This window comes from Oncorhynchus nerka, linkage group LG10, assembly GCF_034236695.1.
Source record: "Oncorhynchus nerka isolate Pitt River linkage group LG10, Oner_Uvic_2.0, whole genome shotgun sequence".
NCBI classification, from domain to species: Eukaryota; Metazoa; Chordata; class Actinopteri; order Salmoniformes; family Salmonidae; genus Oncorhynchus; species Oncorhynchus nerka.
In genome coordinates, this window is record NC_088405.1 from 53,191,141 (window position 1) to 53,209,497 (window position 18,357).

Here is an 18,357-nt window from a genome sequence, read left to right on the forward strand (position 1 = left end):
GGGAAACCTTGTTCAACACTGTAACTTTGTTTATTGAGTCAAGCCCCTAGAGGGCACTAAAGACCAGACACGGGCCGAGAAAGCCTGAGATAATATTGTCTCAAAAGGCAGCCTTTATTTTTGTACAGCCATGCTTCAAAATACAGTTTACTTGTAGATTAACTTTAGATGAATTGAACATGTCGTGGACACCTGGGTGTCTCGTTATTTGCCATGTGTTCACCCCTGAAGATGAGAACCCTTTCATTTAAGCTACTTTATCTTCCTCCCCCCTTATTCACTTGTATTGTGTTAATCACCTACAGACTGCCTCCCACCAAGGGAGTGGTACTGTATTTCCACCAGATGGAATGCACTGCGGAGAGGGAAACGTGAAAAGTGGGCTGCAGGTGTCTGCAAGCACAAAGACTCTCACATGCACTTAACCTTGAGTGAGAGCCAACCAGCACGATCACGTCGACCTGACATACCATCAGAGAGTGTCAGTCAAGCAGCCTGTTAACTTATTTATAGTTAAAGGCACACAGTATCTACAAATTATGTCAACTGTTGGTCAAGTACGCTTAATCATAATTTGTTTATTTTGTATTTTATATTCCATTACCTTCTTGAGACTTGATGAAGGGGTGTGATGAAGATGCATTCCTTTGAAAGATGAACGGCAACTAATAAGAGGGAGTTCATGCTATTGTACATTCAGTATTTTGAGTAACAGACTCAAACTAATCCCGTCTCCTTCCTCTATACTTCCTGAGGAAGTGCCCCAGGGAGCATACAGTGCATTTGGAAAGTAATCAGACCGCTTGACTTTTTCCACATTTGGTTACGTTACAACCTTATTCTAACATGGATTAAATACATTTTTCCTCATCAATCTACACACAATACCCCATAATGACAAAGCAAAAATACATTTAGATTTTTTTTTACAGCCTTGATTCTTCTTGGGTATGACGCTACAAGCTTGGCACACCTGTATTTGGGGAGTTTCTCCCATTCTCTGCAGATCCTCTCAACCTCTGTTAGGTTGGATGGGGAGCGTCGCTGCACAGCTATTTTCAGGTCTCAAGAGATGTCCGATCTGGTTCATGTCCGAGCTATGGCTGTGCAACTCGAGGACATTCAGAGACTTGTCCCGAAGTCACTCCTGCATTGTCTTGGCTGTGTGCTTTGGGTCGTTGTCCTGTTGGAAGGTGGAACTTCACCTTAGTCTGAGTTCCTGAGTGCTCTGGAGCAGGTTTTCGTCAAGGATCTCGCTGTACTTTGTTCTGTTCTTCTTTCCCTCGATACTGACTAGTCTCCCACTCCCTGCCGCTGACAAACATTCTGGAAGGTTCTCCCATCTCCATAGAGAAACTGGAGCTCTGTCAGAGTCACCATCAGGTTATTGGTCACCTCCCTGACCAATGCCCTTCTCCCCCAATTACACAGTTTGGCCGGGCGGCCAGCTCTAGGAAGAGTCTTGGTGGTTCCAAACTTCTTCCACTTAAGAATGATGGAGGCCACTGTGTTCTTGGGGATCTTCAATGCTGCAGAAATGTTTTGGTACCCTTCCCCAGATCTGTGCCTCGACACAATCACAGGTTTTCACTATGTCATTGTGGTATTGTAAAGACTAATCTGAACAAATGACGGACCATGTAAAAAAACAGTTTGTCACTAAATCTGGCTAGAAGGACCACATAAAAACAGTTGGCTGGTATGCCCCCACCCGTCTAAGCGGACGGCTGTGAATGCCCTCAACCGCTATATACTTAGAACTGATTGGTTTGGTTCTGCTCACTATAGTGCGGTCCGGTTAGAACATGAATGAACACACACACACACACACAGACGTTTCCATTGAATATGTTTATATGATTTTGGTAATCCGAATTACTTGGATTCTTATTGTTGTGGTTATTTTCGACGCTCACACACAACAGTCAGACTTTCATGCTACTGTCGACAATAAAAAGTCCTCAGACACATGAGTCTTCTCCATTCAGACAGCAATAATGCTCTGACCTGAGTGGGTGGGTGCAGTGTCCAGATGCCCCTTTCCAAGCACTCTGTTTGTTTGGGAATGGCAGGGCTATGTTGGGTGAGGGATAACTTAGGTAGGCTGCTCAGCCAAACTAACGGGACTTAAGGGAAACTGAAGGGACTGTGAAGGGGAAGTTAGGTAGAGAGGAGAGGAGGGGGACAACCTTTTGTACAGGTATTGTGTGTAGATTGATGAGGATTTTTATTTGATTTAATCCATTTCAGAATAAGGCTGTAACGTAACAACATGTGGAAAAAGAGAAGGGGTCTGAATACTTTGTGAATACACTGTAAATACTGAAACACAATGGCAATAAGACAAGTCTATTGACACACCCAGGACATTGGCAAATCTAAATAACTATTAAAAAACTCCATAAACCACTATGTAAATAAAAAAACATCCACTAATCATTGAATAGGGAAATCCTCGGCTGGGAAATATGTCAAATAATATTATTAACATTCGGAAATGATGTCTGGACTACATCCAGATTTTCGCTAGGACTCCATGAGTACAAGGAAATACGATGAATAAGAAAATGCATATATATGTAATTCTAGCTACACTTGCAGGACTTAACAATCATATTGGACAACTGCTCCACCTGTGCAAGAAAAGAAGAAAAAAAGGAAGAGTACCTTCAGTGGATAGACATTGTTCAGAAACATTTTAACCCAGCAGCTTCGTTGACTATCATTTCAATTTAGTGAGGATGTTATGAGTTAACAATACAGTATTCACAGACCTTGTGTTGTCTACCCACATAGTAGAGAATGGGTAGGGGCTCCAAGACCTGTGGAACACAGCAAGGTTGGGCAGAGGCTCCAGGATTGTGGTGCTTATATAGAGCCAGTACCTGTGGTTATGTAAACAAAAGGTTACTAGATATCTCATGGAACAGTTACAGACCATCTTGTTCTGAATATAGTCTCAATCTCACCCCGTGGCTATATAGTGGCATTACTGTACAGATCCTTTAGAGACAGTAAACAATAGGGAGGCTTACAGGTACATGATTGGTAGCATTACCTGGGAGTACTTGTTCTCTGTGTTCCATATATAAGTGCATGGGCCAATGCAGTAGTTAGCAAAGTAGCCAGTGGGTTCATGGATCCATTTCCAGCCCAGGTCCTTACGGAAGTCAATGTAAAGCTTTCGCACACAGCAACTCTCTGTTTGGCTGAGGGTACACACACACACACCTGTGAGTTATACACCTCATCTCTTAAAAACAGGGCATTAACAAGGCGTCTATGTAGGCCTACAGTATATCCATCAGCTAAAAGAGATTATAAACTGGGTGGTTCGAGCCCTGAATGCTGATTGGCTGACAGCCGTGGTATGTCAGACCATATACCATCGCTATGACAATAGATTTATTTTTACTGCTCTAATTACGTTGGTAACCAGTTTATAATAGCAATAAGGCACCACGGGGGTTTGTGGTGCATAGCCAATATACCACGACTAAGGCCTGTATCCAGGCACTCCGCGTTGCGTCGTGCCAAAGAACAACCCTTAGCCGTGGTATATAGGCCATATACTAAACCCCCTTGTGCCTTATTGCTTAATTAACACACATTTAAGAGACATTAATTTATAGTTATAACATGTTTTCTTGGGCAGGTGGAATAAAGAATAGTCTCACTCTGAGCAGATCTCTTCAGTAGTGCTTTGTCGTTTCTTCCGAGAGCTAAGCTGGCTGTGGCGTTCCACAGGAAGTGACATCAGTAAAATGTGAGGCTTTGGCATGTTCATGAAGAGAGTTTCTTTATCTCCCCTTGGCTTGTTCATCCCTAAAACATTGACACATTTGTCAGTAAAGAGATTTACAGTGGAGCTTTGTCAGAAAAAGTGTGGCTTGAGTTGATTTCAATATAGTGAATATAGCTAGTAGACTGCAAATACCTGATATTTCAAAGAGGAATTCTTCCATTGCTTTCCCACATTCACAAGGCAACTTCAATTGGAATCCTTGCTCCTCTCCTGGAAAATGTTGTAAAAATACAAATATAAATTGTGTATCAACTTTTTTTTTTTTTTTTAAACCTGAAGGAATAGGTCTGCTGTTTTAGGTGTAAAAGTCTATTGGAAAGTTCTTACACATGCTTTGCCATAGGCCTTCTTTGTAGTGCCACTTAAATCAAACACAGATTTGTAACAGGATATGATTGTCAGTGATTCAACAGACTGTTTGTGTTATGCAATTATGACTACAACCCTAAAGGAAATTGTAACTTACCAGCCCCTTTCAGCCACTCCCTCAGAGTCTGTGTAACATCAAAGGAGACCCAGCGATTGGCCCATTCCTTTGAGACAAAATGGGACTTCATGTAACGTGCCTTATCTCCAGTGCCTCTGTAGAGTTCCAGCCTCTGCTCACTGCTGTCATGCATGCCACGATTTTTGATGAGGAGACGGAGCTCAGCTTGAGAGAGCAGTCGATCTGTCCCCAATACAGACCGCATCTCAGACATGTTGAAGAGCATTTGGTACTTACTGGTGTTCTCACCTGCGGAAGAAAGAGAGTCCATCAGTGATTGTTAATTATTTCTACTACAGGACCAGTCGGTGTAAGAGAGGAGGCCATAGAGAAAGCATTTGTACCGGTAATAAAACTATTGTGGATAGATTCTGTTATATAAAAAGACACTCTCAGGGAGAGGCGAAAGCAGTTTCAGGTTTGGCTTTGCCTCAAATACTCTCCGCTGGAGCCAAAATTACCCCTGTGAGTCTGTAACAATAATTACACATTGGAAAGGCCGCTGAGGAAGTGAGCCTGCTCTGGGGGCCAGATCACACCACACTGTAGCCTCTAGCTAACTCTAGCATCTATTCACAAAGGTATCTTCTGCTGGGGGAGGGGGAACCCCAGCCATATTTCCATGTTACAGCGGTTTCTTACAGAAGACCGACAGAAGACAGAGGCGACCACCTGTGCTAATTAGCTATCTAGAGTGCTTCGAAACACCTGCGTGTAACGGAATAAGGAAGCCAAAAAAGTGTTTTAATTTTATTTCACCTTTATTTAACCAGGTAGGCTAGTTGAGAACAATTTTCAATTCTCAATTGAAAAATATTGTTGGCTGCAACTGTGTTAAAACAGTGTATAACTTGCATTTGTGAAGTAATTTTTTATGTGATGTGAAAAGAGAGGGCTTTATGTTTCCAAAACCTTATTGCAAAGTGAGGATTATTAACGTTTATAAACATTAAAGCAGAGTATGGGGATTGTAGTTCACATGGTCCCAGCCTCTGGGCGATACTTACGCCTGAGAACTCTGAGCAGAATGCCACCTTGGGTTCTCGAGAGCAAACCATGATGCACCACCACATAGCATTACACTAAACGAAAAAGGGAGCTATTCAGAGGTCACGATCATGAGAGCTTCTAGGGCAAACCTAACCCGGCTCAGTGACTGCCTGGACAACAAGTTTACACTGCAGAGATTTATACTGTCTTTAGACAGAGAAAAGGGGAAGGATCCAGCAAAGGGAAGGAAACATCTGGTAGGGAGAGGTAAAAGGTTGAGGCAGGCCGTGGTTTTAAACACAGCAGACAGGGCCATTGCAGTCAGTTCAGTAAACCAATGGAAGAAACACCCATTTCCAGTCAACAACCTTATCTAAAGGACATAATTATACACATTTACATCCTAAAAATGTTCCACCAACTGCAGTTTCTACATTTGCTCAGTCAGAAACTACAGCACTATTTCAAATGCATCATATTCACAACATATGACATGGTTGAAATAGCCTTGATTAGCTTCATCGTTTGCATGTCTGCTAACCCTCTCTGCATCATCCTACGTCGCACAATCCAGTGTGGTGAAAAGGTTGACAGGTGCTTCGTGGTTTACAGGGATAGAAGCCATATTATTGGCGAGGGCACGACTTGAGTCATTTAACAGAATGTATCCTGAAGTGTTCCTTCCTGCCAGCTGTCCAGATAAGCACACAGGAATCAGTCCGAGGAACCCTCCCTTGCCCCATCCATCGGTCTCACCCTCCACATTCTAAGTGACAATATGGTCTAACATTACTCTGGTCTAGCTGTAGAACATTGAGCCACCTTGCCGAGATTGCCGACTCTGTTTGGCTACACTTTTCCCACATTGGAGAGTACATCAGTGGTCGGTTGACGGTTCTGATAAGGAAATCGTTCCTAAGCTTTGCCCAGGAAAAAATGACATCCAATTGCTAAAATGTCCCCACCCCCTCTAAATCAAAACCAAACATGGAATCCATGTTGTGTCTAGCTTAGCAAACACACTGGTGTTTCACATGTTTGTCTAGAATAGATAATCAGACCCGCAATTGGGTAACTTGCTGCCGCAGACGGGAAGTAGAACTGAGCTTGTTTGGTTTTCATTTCGAGGGGGGTGGTAGACAATTGGACTTAATTCATTCCTGGGAACTGCACAGTGATGCAAACAACAATTTCCTTATCAGAACCGTCCACGGATATACTCTCCGACGTGGGAAAAGGGTTGCCAAATAGGCATAGGTCTGCAAATATCTCGCACGCCTCTCCAATGGTATGCCCTAAGACGAAACCTTTAAAATAACTGTACACAACGGCCAGCCTTGATTAAAGATTTATACCTTAAAAATCAACCTTTGAAGAGCCCCCTACACACATCAAGCATTTAACACTCCTATACCTGACTAAAGTAAGGCTAGGGAAACATCCACTTTAACTTGACAAGCTACTCGCAGGCCTGGGCAACGCCAGTCCTCGGGGGCCTGATTGGTGTCACAGTTTTTGCCCCAGTCCCAGCTAACACACCTGACTCCGATAATCAACTAATCATGATCTTCAGTTTAGAATGCAATTAGTTTAAAATCAGGTGTGTTTGCTAGGGATGGAGAAGAAGTGTAACACCAATGAGCCCCCCCCCCCCCCCCCCCCGAGGACTGGAATTACCCAGGCCTTATTATCTGTGTAAGCAGCAGCATGCATGGATATACAGGTAGGTTCAGAATTATAAATACTACAAGTCACACAAATACCAAGCTACATAGCATGCTCAAAACATTTGGAAATGATATTATACTAATACAATTGCACAGAGAAATATATTTTGTTACAAGTACCAAAATATATTTTGTTACTTGCAATGGCATGGTGTTATGGGGCCAATTTGTTTCCACTAGTCCTGGGGCCTTTGTTAAGGTCAACAGCATCAGGAACTTTACAAAGTACCAGGACATTTTAGCCAAAACCTGGTTGCTTCTGCCAAGAGGATGACACTTGGCCACAATTGGATCTTCCAGCAAGACAATAACCTAAGCACACATAAAAAAAATCCACAAATAAATGGTTAATTGACCACAAAACCAACATTTTTGCAATGGCCATCTCAGTCTCCGGACTTGAACCACATTGAAAACCTGTGGTTTGAATTGAAGAGGGCAGTCCATAAGCGCAGACGAGGGTATCAAGAATCTGGAAAGATTCTGTATGGAGGCATTTTTTATTTCACCTTTATTTAACTAGCCAAATCATATAAAGAACAAATTCTTATTTTCAATGGCGCCCTAGGAACAATGGGTTAACTGCCTTGTTCAGGGGCAGAACGACAGATTTTTACCTTATCAGCTCGAGGATTCGATCTTGCAACCCCTTGGTTGAGATCCCAAGATCCCTTCCAATGTGTCCACTAATCTCATAAAACATTTTAGAAAAAGGCTCGGCGTCATTATCCTTGCAAAGCTAGTGCACTGAGTGTACTCACTTTGTTTCATGTTGAACTTGTGGACCTCCTTTGCAAAGTATGCCTCCTCTTCTGCATCCCGAGTGGGCGGTATGTACGTCTGCACCTGCTCCTCACTCAGCTCCACTGTGATGTTGTAGATGGACATCAGGGAGGTTGGGACCTCCTCAGAGTCTCCCTCCTGGTCAATCTCTGGCTCCTTGGGCAGCCGCAGCTTGCTCAGTATCTGTCCACGGATGGCCTCAATACGTTTCCTCTTCACCAGCTCCAAGTCCAGTGACTTACAGGTGGACATGGCTTCACTCCGACACACATATTCCAGCGCCAATAAGGCAACCAGCGTCAAACATTCTGCCCTCATGGCCCACTTCAAAAGAGGAACGACTTCTAAAGACAGCAGGCTTTCAGAGATGACTATTATGTGGATTTTACCGTCCTGTTTGAGCTCGCCGAGTCCCGTTGCGGGAGCTGATTTCAATGCACTACTCCTGCTGCTGTCACAATACTCACTGAAACACAGGAGGCTCTTCAGGATCTCAAGTTGAGCTCCTCTGTGACTGGCGCACGCTGTGGAACCGAGGTCAGACCACGGAGAAGCACCACAAGAGCTCAGCCTAGACTGAGTCACTGTCTCACTGGTACGGTGCCTCGCATACTCTCAGTGCTCCCTAGAGGCAGTCTCAACTCAAGGAATGAATGAACTACAGCACATCACCACATTACTACCTGTCCCTGGGACCCAAATACACACACACACGTTAATATAACAAACAAGCTCTGGAAACAGGTGGCCCTGTGTAAACTGTGAGATTTGGAAAGTCATGAACTATAAAAGGGAAATCTCAATGAAAATTGTCAAGTTGTCTCAACTTTCTTCCCCACCCTCTATAAACTTTAAATTTGTTAAAATACATTCCTAAGCACATTTTTTGCAAACGTGACAGTCGTCTTACAACATTACTGAATCAATTTTAGTCAATTGACCCAATTCCCTTTCCAAGCAAAAGGGCCATTTCATTAGCGTAGAAAAATCACAATATTGAGAAGTCGTCTTTAAGTTATTCATAAACACATGCACACAGCATATTGCATTAAGCATAAGAAATGTTAGGAGTCAAAAAACTACTGCCTAGCTTCAATTCAAATTCTCCAAGACTGATGCTGTCACTCACTAGACCAGTAGACGCACTTTCCAATCCCAACCTTGCCAGAGAACACCACAACAAATGAAAGAGCAGAGACATCCTAACAGCAACAACAAACTCGCCCACACGTAGTTACAGCTCCTTCTCTAGTCTTACTATATTCAGATCCAGTTAGTTAAAACGTTTCAGACTAAAATAAAAACTCTGGACACAACCTTTCCTGTTAGACCCTACTGTTCATGCATTCATTGTGCGGTTTGTTTTACTAGTCATCCTCAGCCACGGATATTTTTCTCCAGTTCCTCTCTTGCACTAAAAATGTATGACACTAAGTCCAGGAAGTGAGCAGCATTGTGAAACTTCTGCCATTTCAAAGCACAGGGCTGCTTGTTCTGTTAGCTTTGCTGGAAGACAACACATGGAAGAACTTAAAATAACTGATTGATTTGCTAAATTCAATCCACCTGCAAGTGCTAAAAACATAGCATCATCCATAGTATCATCTAAAAAGACAGACATGGCTACAATATCTTTATAGTTCATATACAGTGGAAGTCGGAAGTTTACACACACTTAGGTTGGAGTCATTAAAAAAAATGTTTTTCAAACACTCCACAAATTTCTTGTTAACAAACTATAGTTTTGGCAAGTCGGTTAGGACATCTACTTTGTGCATAATTCACTGTATCACAATTCCAGTGGGTCAGAAGTTTACATACACTAAGTTGACATCCTTTAAACAGCTTGGAAAATTCCAGAAAATTATGTCATGGCTTTTGAAGCTTCTGACAGGCTAATTGACATAATTTGAGTCAATTGGAGGTGTACCTGTGGATGTATTTCAAGGCCTACCGTCAAACTCCGTGCCTCTTTGCTTGACATCATGAGAAAATCAAAAGGAATCAGCCAAGACCTCAGGAAAAATATTGTAGACCTCCACAAGTCTGGTTCATCCTTGGGAGCTGTACAAACAATAGTACGCAAGTATAAACACCATGGGACCATGCAGCCGTCATACTGCTCAGGGAGGAGATGTGTTCTGTCTCCTAGAGATGAACGTACTTTGGTGTGAAAAGTGCAAATCAATCCCAGAACAACAGCAAAGGACCTTGTGAAGATGTTGGAGGAAATGGGTACAAAAGTATCTATATCCACAGTAAAACGAGTTCTATATCGACATAACCTGAAAGGCCGCTCAGCAAGGAAGAAACCAGACTACGGTTTGCAACTACACATGGGGACAAAGAACGTACCTTTTGGAGAAATGTCCTCTGGTCTGATGAAACAAAAATGGCCATAATGACCACCATTATGTTTGGAGGAAAAAAGGGGGAGGCTTGCAAGCTGAAGAACACCATCCCAACCGTAAAACACGGGGGTGGCAGCATCATGTTGTGGGGGTGCTTTGCTGCAGGAGGGACTGGTGCACTTCCCAAAACAGATGTCATCATGAGGAAGCAAAATGATGTGGATATATTGAAGCAACATCTCAAGACATCAGTCAGGAAGTTGGTTGCAAATGGGTCTTCCAAATGGACAATGACCCCAAGCATACCTCCAAAGTTGTGGGAAAATGGCTTAAGGACAACAAAGTCAAGGTATTGGAGTGGCCATCACAAAGCCCTGACCTCAATCCTATAGAACATTTGTGGGCAGAACTGAAAAAGCCTGTGCGAGCAAGGAGGCCTACAAACCTGACTCAGTCACATCAGCTCTGTCAGGAGGAATGGGCCAAAATTCACCCAACTTACTGTGGGAATCTTGTGGAAGGCTACCGAAACGTTAGACCCAAGTTTAACAATTTAAAGGCAATGCTACCAAATACTAATTGAGTGTATGTAAACCTCTGACCCACTGGGAATGTGATGAAAGAAATAAAAGCTGAAATTGAGTCATGGGCCAGCATCCCTGTGGAACACCTTGTAGAGTCCATGCCCCGACGAATTGAGGCTTTTTTGCAACTCAATATTAGGAAGGTGTTCGTAATGCTTTGTATATTCAGTGTATTTTGTCTCCACCCTGTGTTTACTACAATCTACTATCAAACTTTAACAACTGCATATTATTACGAAAAAATATTGATGAGTGAATTAATTGTGTCATTAGATATGAAACTTGCAAACTTTGAGGGAATATTTGTAAAGCAAAATGATGCAGGTTAGGTTATAGATCACAGGCATGCAGGTAATGATTTATTTACATAATTTTACTATATAAAAAAAAGTTCATAGGAAAATAGAAAACTGAAATTAAGTACAGTATAAAATCTGGTTTGCATTTTTAAATACCTGTTATATAAAATGTTTAAAATAATATCAAAAATGTAAAATCAGGAGGGCAGATTGTGTTGAAATGCTCACACCCCCCCTTTGTGGAGAAATAGGGGAAAGACACACATTTGCATGTTGGGGTCTTCTCATTATACACATACATGACCAAAATTATGTGGACACCTGCTCGAACATCTCATTCCAAAATCATGGCCATTAATATGGAGTTGATCCCCCCTTTGCTGCCATATCAGCCTCCACTCTTCTGGGAAGGCTTTCCACTACATGTTGGAACATTGCTGCAGGGACTTGCTTCCATTCAGCCACAAGAGCTTTAGTAAGGTCAGGCACTGATGGGCGATTAGGCCTGGCTCGTAGTCGGTGCTCCAGTTCATTCCAAAAGTGTTCAATGGGGCTGAGGTCAGGGCTCTGTGCAGGCCAGTCAAGTTCTTCCACACCGATCTCAGCAAACCATTTCTGTATGGACCTTGCTTTGTGCATGGGGCATTGTTATGCTGAAACAGGAAAAGGCCTACCACAAAGTTGGAAGCACAGAATCATCTAGAATGTCATTGTATGCTGTAGCTTTAAGTTTTCCCTTCACTGGAAAAAAGGGGCCTAGCCCATGAAAAACAGCCCCAGACCATTATTCCTCCTCCACCAAACTTTAGAGTTAGCACTATGCATTAGGGCAGGAAGCATTCTTCTAGCATCCGACAAACCCAGATTTGTTCGTTGGACTGCCAGAATGTGAAGTGTGATCCATCACTCCAGAGAACATGTTTCCACTGCTCCAGAGTCCAACTGCGGCGAGCTTTACACCACTCCAGCCAACGCTTGGCATTGCACATGGTGATCTTAGGCTTGTGTGCTGCTGCTTGGCCATGGAAACCCATTTCATGAAGCTCCTGACAAACAGTTTTTGTGCTGACGTTGCTTCCAGAGGCAGTTTGGAACTTGGTATTGAGTGTTGCAACCGAGGACAGATGATTTTTACACGGTACACGCTTCAGCACTCGGCGGCCCCGTTCTGTGAGCTTGTGTGCCTACCACTTCACGGCTGAGCATTTATTGCTCCTAGACGTTTCCACTTCACAATAACACCACTTACAGTTGACCGGGTCAGCTCTAGCAGGGCCGAAATTTGATAAACAAACTTGTTGGAAATATGGCATCCTAAGACCGTGCCATGTTGAAAGTGACTGAACTCTTCAGTAAGGCCATTCTACTGCCAATATTTTCCTATGGAGATTGCATAGCAGTGTGCTTGATTTTATACACCTGACAGCAATGGGTGTGGCTGAAATAGCCGAATCCACTAATTTGAATTGGTGTCCACATACTTTTGTATCTACAGTAAATGTATGCAACATCAACACATCTCACAAGGCAAAATATCTAATCTGACCTGCTCAGTCTTATGTACCCGTTGCAGATATGGTCAAAATCCACACCCACTAACAATACAGTGATCCATTCAGGCCTCTCTCCATTCACCCTTTGCTCTGTCCAATCTCTCAACATTTCAGCTCTCTACACCATATCTGTCAAAGTGTCGCATGATGATGCCTAGCTCCAGCTCTACAGTGCCCATAGCCACTGTGTGCAGCCTATATCTGTCCGCCCCAAGGTATATGATGTCTGGGGAGCGCAGCAGGGGACCTCCACCCACAAAGGTTTGAGCTATCTGCTCTTGCCAGGATCCCAGTGGTCTCCAGGTCACACAGCGTACATGGTGGTGCCCTGGGCTGGAGGGCACATGGCAATATCCATACCCATACAGCTGACAGCGCCCAAATGCATCCTGGTGCCAAACCTGCAGGTGAAGCTTGGGCCAGCCTAATGGGGAAGAGAAGTCAAATATAGTAACATTTTATTTGTCACGTGCCAAATACAACAGGTGTAGACGTTACTGTAAAATGCTTACATACGAGCCCAACAATGCAGTTATAAAGTAAGAAAATTAGCAAATAGAAAATAGTAACACAATCATAAAAAATAAGAGCGAGGCTACATATAAGTACCAGTTCTGAGTCAATGTGCAGGGGTACGAGGTAGTTGAGGTAATATATACATGTAGGTAGGGGTAAAAGTGACAAGGCAATCAGGATAGAAAATAAACAGAGCAGCAGCGTATCTGGAGTGTGAAAGTGTGTGTGTGAGGCATCTATATGCATGTGTAACATGTGTGTGTGTGTAACGTGTGTGTGTGTGTGTGCATGTGTTGGGTTGTCAGTGTATGTGTGTGGGTAGAGTCCAGTGAGTGTCCACACATAGAGTCACTGTAAAAGAGTCAGTGCAAAAAAAAGGTCAATGCAAATAGTCCGGGTAGCCATTTGATCAACTGTTCAGCAGTTTTATGAATTGGGGGTAGAAGCTGTTCAGGTGCCTTTTGGTCCCAGACTTGGCGCTCCGGTACTGCTTGGCATGCAGGAGCAGAGTGAACAGTCTATTGCTTGGGTGGCTGGAGTCTTTGAAAATGTTCCAGTCTTACCCTGTTATTTTTTACCTGAAAGCTAAGCTTGGTAGATGTAGGTATGTAAGTTATGTAGCTTTTAATTGACGTCTGTGATTGAACTGCTACTTATAAATTGTCAGGAAGGTAGCTAACTACCTTGCAGTCCTTTAGTGGTGTAGTGCAGATCAATGGGATGACTCCAGTATGCCATGTCCCCTGTCTGAGGCAAATCCACTTGGGTCTGCCCCTCCTTCAAGCCCGAGAGAAGTCGCCATGCACCCCCTTACATAACGAAATAGACGTGTGGTTGGAAACAGAGAATCCACAATCACAACGGATGAGGTGAAGTAAAATGATCAATAAAATAATCGCAATACAACAAAATACACCTGTATGAATTCCCCACTTGCAGAAGAGACTGCTCTGAGGGAAGCCGCTTGCCCCAACGATCTGACCGACAATGTGCAGCTCTGCCATTACCGGTATATGTGCAGCTCCTCTGTCTGCAGGTAGAGCACGTAATAACGCTGAATTGAACATCTGTTTACAGTGTCAGTGGCTAGCTGGGATTAGCTAGCTAGTTAGCTATCTGGCTAACGTTAGCTAGCTAGCCTCGTAGTCGTAGGTTCAAATGATACATTTGTCAACATAGCTGGCCTGAAATATGGTTGTTAGTTAGTTAGCAAACTCGAACATTTGATTAACGTTTTAATACATCACTTCATACAAAACATAGTCAGTAAAACAAAAACAATAATGTCAAAAACACAGCTACCGCTTGGATTCAATCAGATGAAAATGCTGAAGCCACCATGATCCTCATTTCCTTGGCAACCAAACAAGAAACTACGGAAGCTGACGTTGAGAGAAATCGGCAAAAGGTTTTGACCGCTCTGTTCCCTTCCTTCCACAAGGGAATCAAATATTTATGTCAAGAGAGGGAATTTGTCTTTATAAACTTTTTGGGTGTTTACCTAATGCTCTTATGGTTGTACTCCTTGCCTGGATGACCTTGTAGAAAACTAGGGAAATTGTGAACTGCCTTATTGCAATGGAAGACTGTTTTCTATAGACAAAGATGTGCAACAGTATAGCCGGCTGTGTACATTTATTTCAATCAAATGTTTGTGATGATGCATTATTGTGTACTAACTAGGGTACACAAGGCTGCATATTGCTCGCTATGGGGGTAAGAGATAATGAAACACTTTCCCATTGGACCCTGGTATTTAATTAAGCAACATATAATTAAACTAAAAACAAACAGTTGAAAAGAGAAGGTATGCTTACATTACATCATTAAAAACAGTATCAAGAAAGCCATGTGCTATCCACAGCCAGATAATGGCATCAGACAGGTTGAAAACAGACAAGGATAAAAAATAAGAAAATAGAGCTTCAATGTTTTTTTAAAATCAGCACATATCACTCACAAATGGGTCAACAATAAGAGGCAATTGCCCTTGTATTTTCATAGAGTACCACAGTATGAGACATAATACCCATAAAACCTAGCGGTCAAACAAGGAAATGGTTCCAATCATTTCTCCCATAGGGGATTTTAGAAGTCACCTTGTCTGAGAGAGATTTACATAGTTGTCAAAACGTCATACCATGGTGAGCCTACACAAAACACAGCCCTTATTTTAAGTGTTTCTAAAATTCCCTATGGGAAAAATGGTGTAAAAGCAATTGGAACCATTTCCCTGTTTGACACCTCCACTGTGGGGCTCTATTAAGGATGGACAGGAGGATTGAAAGTCTTGGCAGTAGATGTCATCATTTCTCCACTAGAATGAATATCCCCCACAGTCAAAGACATAAAAGTCAGAGTCAGCCCCCTTTAAAGCCAAAGTTGTGGAAGTGAGGAGAGTCAACAGTCTGGTTGCAGGAGTGGTGCACCCCTGCTGAGCCCAGGTCAGAGAAGTCTGTGGTTGGGCGGCAGGTCAGGAAGCCTTGCGTCAGAGTTAGCAGAGAATGCACCCAGGTAAGCCATGGCAGAGGAAGCAGCAGCCCTTCTCATCAGTAAATACACAGCCCTCACTGCCCGGACATCATGGCTGGTGCCAAGGCGCAGACAGTCCACTGGACTATTTGTCCCTTTGTTCCTCTTCATGTGGGGAGATTGCATGCCTGTGGTGGATGGTAGAGAGAATATCTGTCATGCACATCCTTAATTGCAATTTACACCACTACACGTTGCATAAACCTCTACTTTTATCAAAAACTTCGGCTTTCAGCACCCAAAGAAAAGCTTGCATTTGCACAGGACAAACATAGGTACAAAGAAAGCATTAACGAATGAAAATTTGTACTATCAACAGATAGGGACTCTATGTAGTCGGGGGTGCAGTCCGCCCACATTTGTCACCGCTGAACTCCATCGTATGACATGGAGTTGAGGTTATGGTCCTTTCAAGACAACTGGGAACTCGTCAGGGATCTTCAGGTCCAGTTCCAGACTTGGAATTCTGAGTTGGATGACCGTTCAAAACGATTTCTCCCAGTCGGAGCTCATGTTTTTTCATATTTCCCATGTTGTGTTGAACGCACCGAAGTCGGAAGTCAGAGATTTCCAAGTTCCCAGTTGTTTTTAACACGGCATTGTAGATCATTCAGCCAGCAGTCGCCTTCACTGTCGGCTGCATTGTCGAACAATCCCCGTTTCCACGTTAGAAACAAACTGGCTAGTTATAAGGAGGGAAATTCCACTCGAATTCAATCACTTTTTGACAGCATCCCTTTTGATTTAAACAAAACCTTCCAAACATGTTTGCCCATGGAATAAGTGGTCAGAAAGTTACGTTTTGTACCGGAATACCAAAACATTTAGGAAATAAAAGGGGCTCAAAAGTGACCCATTTTGCACAGGGTGAATTACGAATAAGTGGGACACTTTGCATTTCCGTCGTCTGTACCCTCTTTCGACATTTATTTCACATATTAACCCAATACATGATACATTTCTGAAATCAAGATGTTTTCTAATTTTAAAAAACAACAACATTTTGATATCATATTTACAGGAGGCATGACACACCCATTTGTGTATACTGAGGCAAAACCATATTTTCAATTCGCATGTGGTAGACTGGGACACCACTACTTTAGTCCTAATTGTACCCCAATGACAATTCAATAAAGTTTTGTGTGTTTAGGAAACTTCTGAGGATTTCAAAAATGTATCACGTGTTGGGATAATATGTTGGATAGATGTCTGAAGAGGTTAACTAAAAAAAAAAACAGTACTGCAAGAACCAGAGCCCTGACTAATCTAAGTACATGGGGTCTCAAATAAAAACTGGATCTCTTTTCTCCATTGGAAAAGCGTATTATGCTGTCCCACTTTATCAACTCCATACTGTCCTACTTTAGCTAGCTATGGTTGGTAAACAAAGAAAATGACTGAATTATAAAATTGAAACATAATATTGGCAACGTTCTATATATTTTGATGCACCAGTACATAGTATGCACAGTGCAATATTTGGACAGTTTTTTGAACCTTAACATCAAAAGAGAGAAAAAAAGTCTTACCTTGAGCTTCCTGTTTGAAGCTTGCTGTGCCCCCCCCTGTGATGTCACACCAATGAAGTGATGGAATTTTGATCGTGTGGTTTAGTAACAATAGTTTAGATTTTCTCTTGTCATACCAAGAAATAAACACGGCAGGATTAAACTGTCCCAGTTTATATGATGTCCCACCATTTCCAAATGCACCATACCCCAACATACGATAAGACATCCATGCCGTCATCACTGGAAAAGATAAACCGTTGTGTTTGATATTATTATTATTAATTAAAAGCTAGCAAACAGTCTTCTCAAACTATTGTATAATTTCTTGAAAGAAAATGTTTTTGAATGATTTTTAAATATTTTTTTTTACCTTTAACGTAAATGATCTAAGAACGCTTAAACTCATATTTTTTTTGTGTTGTGCCTGCCATCGGTTGAGACACATCATGCTCTTGAATACAGTATGGGTTTCATTTTAATCATAGAAATATAATTCATAGAATGGACATATCCCTTCAGACCACTGCAATTTATAGCTGGTACACAATTGACATTTAAATTGAATTGAAATTTTTACTTCTAATTACTGCCACAAAGATGGCCACCGGTCCTCCCACAGTCTAATTTAAACTTTAATGGTCATGTCTATATTTCTATGATTTCAATAGGGAGGATTGACAGTATAATTTAAAACAACAAATATTCCCATCCAAGTCAACATTCTCTGATGTGTGAACCTCCAACAACCATATTTGTGGTGCAATTCGAAAGTTGACATTTAATATCTCCCATTTTAGTAAATTTATCAGCCTAAATATGTTTTCGAGAATGTTGTCAACCAATGGCAACACAACGCAAAAAACCTCAGATGATGTTAAATAGGGTCTAAGCTACAATATATGTGAAAATGAAAACAATTGGAGTTTACAGGTTTTTAGATAATTGACGTTTAAGGTTAAAAATGACAACAACAAAAATCAACAAATTATTAAATAGTTTGACAACCCTGTTTTTAAGCTTTTAAATTATATCAATATCAACTGTTTATCTTTTCCAGTGATGAAGACATGGATGTCTCATGGTATGGTGGGGTACGCGAAATAGGTGAGCTTTGAGCACCTTTATTTATTGAATGTTTTGTCATTCAGGTCCAAAAAGTCACTTTCTGAGCACTTCTACAAATGGGCAAAATATGTATGGGAGATTTCATTCAAAT

General features: G+C 42.1%; 2 protein-coding genes across 3 annotated transcripts; both read right to left on the reverse strand.

Moving 5' to 3' along the window:
• Positions 1-90: 90 nt before the first annotated feature.
• On the reverse strand, positions 91-9,186 carry LOC115135570 (transforming growth factor beta-1 proprotein-like). Its single transcript, XM_029670387.2, has 7 exons — positions 7,771-9,186; positions 4,272-4,541; positions 3,938-4,015; positions 3,678-3,825; positions 3,059-3,209; positions 2,775-2,885; positions 91-2,633 (listed from the first exon to the last, which is right to left on the reverse strand). The coding sequence occupies exons 1-7, from the start codon at positions 8,108-8,110 to the stop codon at positions 2,586-2,588; spliced, it is 1,146 nt and encodes a 381-aa protein (XP_029526247.1). The 5' UTR covers positions 8,111-9,186; the 3' UTR covers positions 91-2,585.
• Positions 9,187-11,073: 1,887 nt separating this feature from the next.
• Positions 11,074-14,812, reverse strand: LOC115136414 (B9 domain-containing protein 2-like). Of its 2 annotated transcripts, XM_029671995.2 has the most exons (4): positions 14,398-14,811; positions 14,012-14,125; positions 13,779-13,904; positions 11,074-13,003 (listed from the first exon to the last, which is right to left on the reverse strand). In XM_029671995.2, the coding sequence occupies exons 2-4, from the start codon at positions 14,097-14,099 to the stop codon at positions 12,690-12,692; spliced, it is 528 nt and encodes a 175-aa protein (XP_029527855.1). In that variant the 5' UTR covers positions 14,100-14,125; positions 14,398-14,811; the 3' UTR covers positions 11,074-12,689. The 2 variants fall into 2 exon arrangements, with proteins under 2 accessions (XP_029527855.1, XP_029527854.1); XM_029671994.2 differs by having other exon boundaries at positions 14,012-14,812.
• Between the last annotated feature and the right edge of the window lie 3,545 nt (positions 14,813-18,357).

Bases quoted from the DNA above. Each gene is read 5' to 3' on its own strand.
- LOC115136414 (XM_029671994.2), bottom strand. From the start codon at position 14,162: ATGTTCAATTCAGCGTTATTACGTGCTCTACCTGCAGACAGAGGAGCT. The intron at 13,905-14,011 runs GTGTATTTTGTT...TCGTTATGTAAG, and splicing joins CAAGTGGGGAATTCATACAG to GGGGTGCATGGCGACTTCTC. The intron at 13,004-13,778 runs GTAGTTAGCTAC...CTTCCCCATTAG, and splicing joins CACCACTAAAGGACTGCAAG to GCTGGCCCAAGCTTCACCTG.
- LOC115135570 (XM_029670387.2), bottom strand. From the start codon at position 8,110: ATGAGGGCAGAATGTTTGACGCTGGTTGCCTTATTGGCGCTGGAATAT. The intron at 3,210-3,677 runs GTGAGACTATTC...GTGTACCCTCAG, and splicing joins ACTGAAGAGATCTGCTCAGA to CCAAACAGAGAGTTGCTGTG. The intron at 2,886-3,058 runs GTAATGCTACCA...ACATAACCACAG, and splicing joins CAGAGAACAAGTACTCCCAG to GTACTGGCTCTATATAAGCA.